General features: G+C 44.1%; 1 protein-coding gene across 3 annotated transcripts in view; it reads right to left on the bottom strand.

The window, feature by feature from the left end:
* Positions 1-13,608, bottom strand: part of AGK (acylglycerol kinase) — a 112,584-nt gene that overhangs the window by 53,340 nt on the left and 45,636 nt on the right. For all 3 annotated transcript variants that reach the window (XM_057304194.1, XM_026512335.4, XM_026512327.4), the window contains 2 exons: positions 3,786-3,825; positions 723-802 (listed from right to left, as the gene is read on the bottom strand). In XM_057304194.1, the coding sequence (XP_057160177.1) occupies positions 723-802; positions 3,786-3,825 (120 nt within the window). The remainder of the gene's footprint in view (positions 1-722; positions 803-3,785; positions 3,826-13,608) is intronic.

Raw genomic sequence — 13,608 nt, 5'->3', positions numbered from 1 at the left:
ATTCACACCTGAATTCCCAGAATTCCCTCACACAACTCTTCCAGGCCAGCTAGGCCAGGTCACAGCCTGGCCTGCAACAAAGCAAGTTACTCCTGCCCTGTCCACCCCCCAGCTATTTCTTGAGTCAGGAAGATTGAGTGTTCTCCCTCTGCTGACCTCCAAGACCTAGCTCAAGGTTCACTCCTTTTGGAAAGAATGTTTCTGACTTCACAAGCCCACAATGTTCTTGGCCATCATGGACCATCTTGGAACAGAGAAGTCCCAAGCATCTATATCATAACAGCAGGAGCTGTCCCCAAGCAGGTAAGACTTACTTGAGAGTATTAATTCTGGGATTTTTAAAAAAGATTTATTTTAGGGGGGAGCAGAGGGAGAGAGTGAGCATCCTAAAGCCGACTCCCCACTAAGCGCTCAATCCCAGCACTCTGAGATCGTGACCTGAGCCGAAACCAAGAGTTGGCTGCCCAACCAACTAAGCCACCCAGGCGCCCCTAATTCTGGGATTTTTATTAAACTTCAATTAGACAAGTTTGCCAAGCATCGGTTAGCTTTCCAGTTACAGCTCATTAACTGCTATTTCTCCATTACAAATTAATCTCATTGCTAGATGAGTACGGAACCTACTTCTTCCAGTTCCACACAGTCCAACTAGCTTCCTGACATTCTGGGACACCGCCCCCCTCAGGAAAACTGAGTATGTGACAAATCACAAAGTGAACTACCCTCTGCACGCCGCAGGATTGAGAAAAACCGTCGCCTTCTTCACTTGTGCATTGGGAGGAATGAGTTGATTGCCAAACACCTAAAAAGGAAAAAAAGAAAGTTTTAAGCAAATATCCTTTTATTCAGTTAGTGATTACATAAATTCTTTCATTCCAAAGGAATTTACTTCCAGGAGACATGGTATCTACTCTGGGGGAAAAAATGTTCTTTCATGATTTCATATTGACAAAAATACCCTAAACAACAACCAAGTCTACCATTATTTATGACAATCAGCTAAATTTTGTAATTAAAAAACCCTTGCTTAATCTACTAGAGGTAAGTAACTTTCCTAAGATGTGGCTAGGTTTATTATAAACATATCACCAGCAAGGCCACAGTCTATCAGAAAGGAAGTTTAATCTACCCGTCCATAGTCTTCAGAGTATAATCTTTTTTCTCCTTCAATTTATTACTAAAGCTTATTCATATAGAATCTTTGTGTTACCAATTAATCTTCATATCTTCATACACATAAAAAATAAACCTAATAGTCTATTCCTCCTCCTTGCAACCTTGTATAACTCGACAACGAGGTAGGATCAACTAGGGGATTAAGGGATGCGCGTGTGATGAGCACCGGGTATCGTATGTCAGTGATGAACCACTACATTCTACTCCTGAAACCAATTTTACCATATATGTTAGTTAACTAACTAGGACTTTATTTTTTTTTTTTAAAGATTTTATTTATTTGATTAAGAAAGACACAGCAAGAGAAGGAACACAAGCAGGGGGAGTGGGAGAGGGAGAAGCAGGCTTCCCGTTGAGCAGGGAGCCCGATGCGGGGCTCGATCCTAGGACCCTGGGATCATGATCTGAGCCGAAGGCAGATGCTTAACGACTGAGCCACCCAGGCGCCCCAACTAACTAGGACTTTAAATAAAAACCTGAAATAAATAATCCTAATAATAGCATCAATTGGCAAGAAAAAGAAATATAATTAATATTTAGTAGGCACCTAGCACTTGCCACGGTCCTACACGTTATTCTTAGCTCTCGGAAGCTTAGGAGAGCTTAAATGTTCTCATTTTAATAGTTTAGAAAACCAAGACTCAGAAAGATGAAGTCAAAGTCCCACAGTTAATAAACTACAAGCTTAGAGCTTACATCTAACTCCACAACCCCAACTTCTACTCGGTCAGCTCTGAACAGCAGGTCAAGGAGGAGGAGGCAGAGTTCAGAGGCACACCCAACCAGATGTGCAGGGTCGACACAGGAACTAACGCGAGCTACTGCTACTTCCACCTGCACTGGAGAAGACTGCCAACAAAAACAAGGAGGAAAACACCAGAGTCAAAATGTCGAGTCTCTGATGGTGGGGAGCAGGTCTGGGCCAAGGAGGCAGAATTCAGATATGAAAGCACAAAGGAAACAGGACAAAAAGGAGTTATACCAAGATTTTTATTAAGTGACCACCACCTCCCTGACAGCCCATGAGAAAGCCAATCTGAATGCTTCAGAAAGAAATACTCTTTCTCTGTAAAAAGTTTCTGGCGCGTTATAATTTCTACTTTGTCTTCACTTTCACTGAGTGCGACCCTAATATTTTTCTGCCAAATCTCTAAGCATTGTAATGTGTTCTTCCTCGATCCACAGTTTTTCTGGAATATGGCCAGAAATTACTCAGTTAGCCAGTTTCTCTGGCCTACCAGATTCCAGATCCACAGTTACAGATTATTCTTTGTTCTGGTTTCTTACCTATCTGACTCCAGGCTCAGGTTTACAGCGAATTAAGGAGCTCATGTAAGACTACAGTAAACTGAGTTTATGTGAGATTAAAAAAAATCATTCTTTCAAAAATGTCAACTGTAAAGGGAAGCTATAAACCAGAAAAGTAACTGGAGTAGGCTCTAAGGGTGAATTCGTTTCCGTTTGCCAGCGGGAAGGAGCTCCATGCGTGCTGGGAAGGAGCGAACTCCGGCCGTGGGAAGAGGTAAATACACGACAGTGAGCAGCAACTAGAGGAAGAGTCTCTGAGGAAGGACAAGAAGGCACTGAGCGCAGAGGGAGAGGCATTTTCCTTCAACAAGAAAGAGGACCCTGTGACCACTTTTCCTTTGGGAGACCAAGAAAAGGCTCTCCTCCCAAGTTGTTCCAGTTGCTAATGGAAAATTAGCTCAGGGTGGGAATCATTCATTTTCAAAACAGCAGAGCCATAGGAGAGAAAAAAGTAATCAAATTCTTAAAACACAGATTTCGAGCAGTTAGGTCACCACCAAAGAGAGGAATGTGTTAATAGTATCTACTGTCAGTGTCATCCGTGACAACACCTCGGTAACAAACATGAGGTCTGCCGCGCACCTCCTTCCACTAACTATATCCTACCTTTGTCATTTTTTACTTCAGGTTTCTTTTTTGGTATTTCTGATATCAAAAGTTTAAATGACATACAACAAAAAGGCAACTCAGTCACGGAAATTCACCTGCAAGGCATAATGTACAAACTTGGAGGGGAGAGAAGAAAATGTGGTCTTGAACTCAAAAGGATTTACGATTCAACAATACCACCACCAGATGTATGATTATTTAAGTGCAGTATCAGGGGCCTGGGAGAACAATGCACACGGGGTACGATCAGCCGTGCTAAACAGGCAGGCTTAAGAACTATGAACCAACAGCTTCAAAGAAGATTTGACTTTAAGGGGTAACACCTGTTCTGAACAGAAATCCCTGGGGGTTATTTGGATCAGGGAAGATTCAGGGCTTAGCCCGATCTTTAAGGACAACCACAGACACGAACAAATTCCCAGAGCTCCAACCAGCCCGTGTATGTGTTCTTAGGACTAATCCAGAAGTAAACAAGTGTAAAGGGGTGGGCGTTAGAACCGCTCTTCGCCAGATGGTTAACTTCCTCCCGCTCTGTTCAGAGCTGGCTCTCAGCCTGACTCATCCCCTGACGGCAGGGGAAAAATCCACACGGCACCGATGCAAGGCACCGTGCCGGTCCCCTGGAACAGCCCGAGCTTTCTGCGCAACGGAGATAAAGCAGGTTTTAATTTTAGCGCATTAAATGACATTACCTGAGCTTCTTGACAGGCTGCTCTCCTTAGCAGGTTGTCGCTATCAAAGTAAACAAAGAGAATGAACATCAGCTTTAATAAGCAGGTTAAGATCCAAACAAATAAAACTTCTTTTTCTTTAAATATGCACAACTCTTCCCTATAAAACACCCAAGTAAAGTTTCTTGAAGACCTGTGACACATCATGAGCACATGTGGAAAGTACTTTCTCTGAACGAAATCCTGGGTGAAGTATTTCTATATCCTCATCCCTAGAACCTGAAAATATGTTACCCTAGGTGGCAAAGGGGATTTTACAGATGTGGTTAAGTTTAGGATCTGGAGATGGGAAGGTAATCCTGGATTATGCAAGGGAGCCTAATCTCATCACAAGGGTCCTCAAAAGCACAGAAAATATTCCTGGCTGTGATCAGCCGCAAATGGGACTGCAGAAAAAGGGTCAGAAAGGCGCGAGGTTGCTGGCGCTCAACATGGGAGGAGGCCACGAGTCAAGGAATGCGGGTACCCTCTAGAAGCTGGAAAAGCAAGGAAATGGCTTCTCCTCTAGAGCCTCCAGAAGGAATGCAGTCCTTGGCGACACCTTGACTTTAGCCAATAAGACCTGTGTTGGACTTGTAACCCACAGAACTGTAAAATAACAGATGTGCGTCATGTGAAATCACGAAATTTGCAGTAATTGGTTAGCACAGCAATAGAAGATTAATGCACATATCCTGCATTTTTCTTACCCAGTGGAAGTGACTCAGGTCATTTGCCAGAAATAAATCTGATGTTCAGTTGCTTTCGCTCTTGGTTCTCTCTTATTTTTTATATCACTGTCAGACACTCTATTACAGCACAGGTGGGAAATTTGGGCATGAGATGAAACTTTGTCTTGCAAAAGTGAAAACCTTCTATCAGAAAAATGTTCATCTATGTGACATAAAGGTTCCTCAAATGTGTTTATGCCATTTATACATAAGAACACTTTAAATGGCTGATTGCCCACCAGGCACCAGAATCTTCTCGTTGTAAGAGTCAACTCTAATGCATGTTGCTAGCATTGCTAAGATGGTAACTTCAACCTGGTTAATGACAGTTAAAAACACTAAGCCAATAAACAATTTATAGGAAGGATTTAAAAAGAGAAAAGGGTTCTTTTACTTCAATTCTTTCTTTAAAAAAAAATATATCTTCCTAGACCTTCCTTCTAACATTGAAGACCCTGAATTTTGCATTTTTACAGTTATTTAAAACCTAATTTGGATAGTGAAGTCTGAACTAAGAGATTAAACAACCTTTTGCTTTTTGCCACAGCTGCTGTCCAAGGCTACTCAATGATTTTTCTTCCACAGCCAGGCTGGAGAACCACCCCTAGATGTCAAAAAGCAGTCAGCTTTAGCAAGAAAGCACCATGTGAGGGGAAGGAGCAACGCTGCCTGTCTGTGGGTATTTACCCCAAGAATACAAAAACACGTGATTCGAAGGGATATGTACACCCCTATGTTTACAGCAGCATTTTCTCAAAGAGCCAGATTATGGAAGCAGCCCAAGTGTCCATCGACCGATGAATGGATAAAGATGCAGGGTGTATATACACACAATGGAATATTACTCAGCCATAAAAAGAGTGAAATCTTGCCATTTGCAAGGACATGGATGGAGCTAGAGAGCATAATGCTAAGTGAGATAAGTCAGTCAGAGAAAGAAAACACCATATGATTTCATTCATATGTGGAATTTAAGAAACAAAACAAAGGAAAAGAAAAAACAGAGAAACCAAGAAACAGACTCTTAATTATAGAGAACAAACTGATAAGGTTGCCAGAGGGGAGGTGCGGGGGGTGGGTAAAATCGGTGATGGCGATGAAGGAGACCACTTGTAATGAGCAGCGGGTGACGCATGGAAGTGTTGAATCACTATACGGTACACCTGATACTAACAGAACACTGTATGTTAACTATACTGGAATTAAAATTTAGCTTAATAGATACTGCCCATCTGAGACCTAAGAACAATGTTCGATTAAAATTATAACACCATACCTCAAAAGTGCATGCTGGTTTTGTTTTGTTTTAAGATTTTATTTATTTATTTGACCGCGAGAGAGACAGCCAGTGATAGAGGGAACACAAGCAGGGGGAGTGGGAGAGGAAGAAGCAGGCTCCCAGCGGAACAGGGAGTTCCATGCGGGGCTCGATCTCAGAAGGCCGGGATCACGCCCTGAGCGGAAGGCAGACGCTTAATGACTGAGCCACCCAGGCGCCCCAGCATACTGTTCTATAACAAACATTTTAGGGGGACTAATCCCCTCGTGCAGTCTAGTCCACAAGGCACCTTAACGGCCAGGCTCCGCACTTACTTGAGTGATACTGGCGCACTACCCCCCATGGCAAAAGGGAGGTGCACAAGCTTCTCTCCCTTCCCCCGCCCAAGATCCACGAATATTCACGTTTTGCTCTTCTACCCAAATGCTCTCGGTGAACCATCCTAACAGCAACGACTACAGAGCTCTTACACACGCACACAAAAGGTGAGCTCAATTCAAGGTACAGAGTAGTCCCATATTTAAAAATAATTAACATGTCAACAAACCTTTATAGTTGACTTTGACACCTCACATTCATGACCTCTATACTACGATGAGGTAAAATACTAAATCCTTAGTAACCGCTAGGTCACCAAATAAACCTGGGTTCCTCGCAGTAACCTGAGCATTGTCACTGGATCCCCCCGGACGAGACTAACCATCAGTCCCGCTTCCACACGGGTCCTGGGGGGAGGAGGGGGTCCCACTGCCACCACACAGAACCACACAGAACTGTGCTCCTCCAACACTTCCTGGCTTTTTTCCTGTAGATAACCTGTGCCTCCAGTCTCTTCTATTGTGACCGCATCCTGCAGATTCTCCCGTACAAGCCCTCTCTACTGCTACAAAGGCTGCACGCCAGCCCGGTCGTCCCTGTCCATTTCCCCCCCTGGCTCCTCCCCTCCTACTAGGGGCAGGCCTCTGAAGGTGCCAGGCTCCTCCGGGTCGTTAGTAAGACACCACCTTCCTTACTGCATTTCAGCCACACGGATTCCTGTGGGCCTCGATGAAAAAAGAATGGCCCCAGATACGTACAAGAATACAGCACCTTGGATCATGGTTTCCTAAATTCTTTTTGGCTAGAAGTAAAATTTTGAATGCTAACTTGTGATTAAGTATATGATTAAAGACCGCAGTTCTCTTGAGCTTGCTAATACTGCTTGATTTATCGGAGTGCTATTCAAAATCAAAAGATTTCTTTGTAATTAATTCCCTGGATTTTAATGTGCCAGATGGAATATGCTGTCAATGCCACCTGTGAGAAAGCTAGAATATGTACCAATTTAAAGACTACAAAAGAAAATCTCATTATAATCATACTTAGTTTTTTTAAATATCAGAAATGGTATTAACCATCTTGATTTTGCTCTCTGAACCAAGCTGTTTCCAAAAATCAAACATATCCTCAAAGAAAAAAAGACGTCTCCCATTGATATATTCTGATCATCTATAGCCAGCTCTGAAAACTACTTCAAAAAAGAAATCCCAAAAATGTTTCAGGAAAGGCATTTTTATTGGAACAAAAGAGAAAATAACTTGAAATTCATAGAGCAACTCCCATGTGCCAGATACTACAGCAACTGTATTCACAACCCTTTAACCTTTGTAACAACCTTGCAAAACAGGCATTACATTCTCATTTTATGTACGAAGAAGTTAAGGCTCGGAGAAGGAACGGACTTGCCCAAGATCACCATGTTCCTAAACAGCAGACTGGAATTTCAACCCATGCCAACCTGACCCTAAAACAAACGCTTTAATGCTTTTTCTTAACTTCAGAAAATACTGAATGCACAATACTCGTTAGTGTATAGATTTTATAGCACACTCATTCATCACATTACTTCCTAATCTAATTTTTAAAATGTACATTCATACAGTGTTTGTTCTTAAGTTCAAGTGCAATAAAGCTCCCAAAAGTAGCAGGTGAAATAAACTCAACACAAAGTGCGGGGTACGGTACAATGACCCAGATTTGGTCCTGACCTGAAGCAGCTTTAGATCAAGTGGCAAAGAACAGCTCTTGGCAAGTATTGGTGATAAAGAGACGTGGTTCTTGATAAAGGACATGTCAGGCACTGTGCCAGGTGTGGATATACTGGTGAAGAAACCCAGCACTCCCCATCCTCACGAAGTTTACAGTTTAGAAGGGGAAAAAAGACAGTTCGACAGTGATAACGTGACATGACTCTTATATGTTCCATAACAGGGGCCCACTTAGGAATATCTAACCTAGTCTTGGGGGAATTAGAGAAGGCTTTTTACAAGAGGGGACACCGCAGTGTAGATCTGGGAAGAAATAAAAAGTAGCAGGACAAAAAAACAGAGGGGAACACAGGCAAAGGAAACCGCCTGTCAAAGCCTGAGAGTACGAGGCCCGGCCAAACTCGGAAATGGAAAGTAGTTCAGGACAGCTGGAGGCGGCCTGCCATGCGAGGAGCCCCGAAAGAGGAGGGCAGACACCAGCCGGACCCCAGTGGCCTTTGAAGCTATTTAAGGAATTGGGACTTGACCCTTAGGGCCGTAAGAAACCACGAGAGGGTTTCAGGAAGATAGGTGAGGTGACCAGATTTACACGTTAGAAGGATATTCTGGTTGGAGTGTGAAGTTGGCCATGGTCAAGGCAAGACTAGATCTAGGGAGACCAGGGCGGTTCTTCAGGATCCTAGGTCGGCGGTGAGGACATGATGACCCCTGGAGCCAGGATCGAGGAGAGGACAGAGAGAGCTGATATTCAGGAGGTGAACTTCACAGCTGGCCTGTGGGGATTAAGGAGGTCAAAGGCAGCGTCCACATGTTTTCACTGAGCCCTTGGTAGAAGGGGGTACCACTCAGAGATGGAAGGCAGTAGGAGGTACTGGTTCGGGAGGTCGGAAGGTGGGGTTCATTCTGGAATCTGTGGATCTGAGATAGCAGTGAGTGCAGGTTGGGCGGGGGGCCCCAGGGGACAACTGGATATGCATGTCTGGAATTGCAGACACTGATCTTGACTAAAGACATATGTGGTCATAGTGGGCTGAGAGTGGAGCAGATTATCTACGTGAGGCAGTGAGAAGCAGCAGAAGAGATACCCTGAGCCCTGCGATGGAGGACAGAGAACGCCCGATGAATCTCAACTACACGAGACTGCACCTCCCTTGAAAACCAAAGGGAAAATGCGCTGAGGGGTGCCTGGCTGGCTCAGTCAGGGGAGCACGCGACACCTAATTGCGGGTTGTGAATTCGAGCCTCACGTTGGGTGCAGAGATTACTTAATAAAATCTTTAAAAAAATAAAGGAAAAGAAAAACGCAGTGGATAACTGAGGAAAGAGGTTAAGAGCCACTTCCTTATCCCCCATCATGTCCTTGATGCTGCTTCCGTGCTCTCGGCAAGCTGCAGTTTTGCTCTTCCTAGAGGACACAATGAGCTTTACTCCCACAGGGATCTGATCGTTCTGCCCCCTCTCCCTTTTAAAAACTAGAAGGCCAAGCACAGTACCACCCACCCCTTTACTCCACCACACACAGAACTGCTTCTCTTTCTTCCTTCATTATAACTGCCTTGAATTCATGGATAATTCACCATTTTCTCTTCCACAGCACAGACTCTTGTAGATAAAAGGTACTCAATAAATAACTGTTTAATAAGTAAGTGGCAAATGTTTGAACAGGAGAGATTGACTCAAGGTGCTCACAGGCAGGCTTTGTCCTGTAGAGGAAAACTGAAGGTGATTCTTTATAGGAGTATTTGGCATTCTCGAACCAACAGATCAGCCGGGATAGTTCTTCACTGTGATTACCACCAAAGGGCAAGAGGAGAAATCGCTGTGGTGCAGCAGAGGACGAGAAGTGAGAACAGTCATGGCAACCAGACCAGATCAAGACCTACGGGCACGCACACACACGTGTGTGTGTGTGTGTGTGTGTGTGTGTGTGTGCATGCATGTGTATGTGCGTTCAGGGTCAGGGTAATGGACTAGAACCATCTAAAAAGCTAGATGAGGAACTCCTTTTGGTACACCAGGAAGCGCCACAAGAACTGTCCCAGTGGCTGAGTCTGGTATCGGAGAAATTCTAGATTGCTAATGGGGCAAGAATCCGAAAGTGAATCTAAGACCCTGTTACAAAAAAAAAAAAAAAAAAAAAAAAACTGTCTATAAATTCCAAGCCTATGCTCTTTCTACTACATCATGCTGCCTCCCAAGAGATTCAATGTTTAACACAATTTAAAACGTAGTCGCATCAAAAAAGGTCCCTGAAGATCTATCTGCTCAGTACTAAAATGCAGGTTCTCTGACTGACTGAAACCAGAAGCTTCTGGATTAGCAAATGAAAAATTTGCTGATGTCACTCTGCCTGAGGCTTTAGAAGAAGATGAACATGCCTGCTACCACAGGAAGTGGGATGCTCACAATTTATTCTGAGCCATAAAGGCTTTATTTATTACTTTAGGACTGCAAAATAAGATAAGTTGTTATTTCAATAACAACTTTACATGGAAAGAAAAAAATCCTATTGATCCATCCTATTTCCCAAAAAAGATATTTCCCTCGACAGTCTAGAGGCAAACCGTACAGCAATTTCTACCACCAGCTTCTCCCTTGGTGCATGCAAACCTAGTTTCTGCTTTACGCAAAACGGATTTCAAGTTTAGATGTTTGTAACAACTACTTCAACTTATCTGAGCTTCCTAGAATAATTAATCATGATATTGCCAGTAGTGGTGCCCACGATTGTCTGTAGAATAGCCCGGATGGAGTGGAAACGGAAGCACGGACCGGAAAGAACCTTACAGAAGAGATTCCCTTGTGTGCAGGGTGAGGGAGCTCTGTCAAGTACACATCGCCCCCGCCCACCCCACACCCCGACTCCCCACCCAAACACACAGAGGCTGCCGCAGCGAGGAGCGTCACACGTGGGATAATAATGTTCATCTCTGCCCGAGAGAAAGACCTGTCACCAAGGAGGAAGACAGCAGCCCTGCTGAAGAACACACTGGATCTTCTGGACCTCGAGATGCTCAGTCGGGAGAAGTAAAGGGGCAGAGTGATAGGTTGCAAACTCTAGGAGAACAATAAAGACGTTCATGACTTTGAAAAGGATTTTAAGGCCTTCTGGTCTGGTCCCTCCACTTAACCAGACAATGATGTTCCTTCTTGTTCTCCAGGCCTCCCCGTGATGTGCTACCTGCCGCTTCAAAAATCTGTATCTTCTTACCTCTCCCAACCACAAGGAGATAAAGAAGTTCCCTAATGCCAGGAAAGTATCAAGGATCGAGAAGAAACCCTATTGATAACCATACACTAAGTGCTGACTGTCTTCATTTCAGTGCCCCTTAGAGTGGATGAAAGGAGAGATGATAAAGTCTCAGACAAGCAATCGCTGGCATTCAAATTGTCATCCCTGTTGCTGATGGTGAAGTTTAGCAAAGGAAAAATAAAGTTAAGCCTACCATCAGATGTAAAGGACAGGGTATGGTACCACTTCAGTCCGGGCTAGTGAAAATTCCTGCATTCAAGAATTTTGAGGTCAAATGGTACCCCTGGATGGATTTCTTTACTTGGTGCTATATTTCGCAAAATACAAGGATCAACATTTTTTTTTCTTTTAAACATTTTCGATAACAATATAAAGCACGCCAAGGGCATTTTCCCCAGAACTGTATTTACTAAAACAGGAAAAGGAGGAGGGAGGGAGGGCACCAGTCACTCAAGTCCACAGTCAACAAGAATGGATAACTCAGCACTGAAATTAAAAATCTAGGGAAAACAGCTACTCTTGTACGTTATACACAAGGTACTCTCACCTACTTACGCAGGTAAAGGAAAGACAGAAAACAGACTGCACAGAGTTTACATCAGCTATTCGGGAAGAAAGCGTCGGGAGTGTCCCTTCTCACCCTCCAGGGCTACCAGCTGTTCTCTATAAAGCACAGGCATAAAGGTATGGTATAGACTCTGGGCTCTAGGATACAGGACAGACCTTCTGACTTAGCAACTCAAACTGGTCAGCTACTGTGGTCGGTTTCTGCTGATCCACGACACGTACGATTTGAGATGTCGGTGACTACCTAGAGAGGACTTAATTTCAGCACCAGCTCTGATTGTTCTCTCTGCAGTGCCTGGAGCAGCTAATGCCACTGACAGAAAGAGCCCTAAAAATTATGTGAAATCAACAAAATTTAAATATACCTCCTGCCCTTCCAGTTCAGTCCTCCCTACCCCACCCTCCACCATAAACATATGGGAAAGAACACAGATTTTTTTTTAAAGAAATCTGTTTTTCAAATACAATGACAAAAGAGCTAAAAGGAAAGGGAATATAATTAAACTTCATTGCACTTAAAAAAAAAAAGTTCCCCTATTCCCTATCAAATCTGAGCTGACAGGCATGTTATTTAATTGCCCATAAATGAGCTTCTTTAAATAGCACCTATTAATACCCCCAAACTTTCGCATCAGCTTGTGCAGAAAGAGAACCTTGAAATGGCTGAAAAGCAATACGAACTGCTTTCTTAAAACGACAACAGAATGTGAAATGAGGAAAAGCTGTTGAGGGAAAAAGCCCTCCCTACCTTCCGCCCGTGCCGAACCAGCCAGGCCCTAGACCACCAACTGCTAAGCCAGAGGCTAATCCGAACTGATGTCAACGTCAAACATCTGCTTTGTCAGAACCCCCCGAGATACAGAAAGATGAAGCCCAAGACGTTACTGAAACCATAATCTGTACCAAAAGAAATAATACAGGTCCAGTCAAGTGTGGCTCATGCATAATTTACCCCTGGAATCTAACACATTTCCCCCCGGATATGCTGTCAGGGTCTCAATTCCAACGTAGCTAAAAGGGAATAGAATAATACCTCCTCCTTAAACCAATTCTCCCTGGCGACTTGCCTCTTTCTGTATCACCAATTATCCTAGTCCTGAAACCAAAAAAATGACTTCTCTTTGTCTCCTTCAACCAGTCAGTCCATCCTCTAACGCCAGTAACAGCTAGCATTTAGCGAGGGGGAGCCATGAGCCGGGCACGGTACCAGGTACTAGGACATGCAGCAGCTCACTTCATGCTTATACCTAACCGGCTAAGCAGATCTCATTATCCCCATTACCCCAGAAGGAGAGCGAGATGCAGAGGCTAAGCGCATTAAGCGGCTTGATAAAGGTCGCAGAGCTAGTAAGTAGCGAAAATGCAACCACACACAAGTCTATCTGCCTACAGCGCTCATGCCCCGGCATTACTCACGCTGTCAAGCCTCGCTGCGCCCATTTAGTTTTCCACTCCCAACGCCACCACTCTGGTCTGGCGTCTCTTAGCTTCTGTGTACGCTACCAAAATGCGCAACCCGCCCCCCCCCCCAGCCTTCCCAGGCCCTCCACTCCAGGGTCTCTCGCCGAGGGGAGCCGGACTACTTCCTGAGCCCAACTTTGTTCAGGACACGCTCCTCTCCTTACACATCTGCACCGCGTCTCCACTGCTCACCAAACACTATAAACTGCCTACCAAGACTTCCAGAATCGGGCTCTTCCCCCCATTCTACTGAAAAAAAATCTAACTGTAGTCTATAGTGAAGTCAAACTCTTGGCCAATCTCCAAAAATACACTGTGCATTTCCATTTTCTGCCTACGCCCCAGTCATTAATATCACCTAACGCACTGTCTCACTCACTGAAGGCCCAACTCAAAACACATCTTTGTTATGATGCTTTCTCCGAGAAGGGTACAAAAGCCAGAAGAGGAAAAGAAGTGCTATTTCTGATGCAGTGCTTTCTTTGTG

This window comes from Ursus arctos, unplaced genomic scaffold (genome assembly GCF_023065955.2).
Source record: "Ursus arctos isolate Adak ecotype North America unplaced genomic scaffold, UrsArc2.0 scaffold_3, whole genome shotgun sequence".
NCBI classification, from domain to species: Eukaryota; Metazoa; Chordata; class Mammalia; order Carnivora; family Ursidae; genus Ursus; species Ursus arctos.
This window is presented reverse-complemented; position numbering and strand designations above follow the sequence as displayed.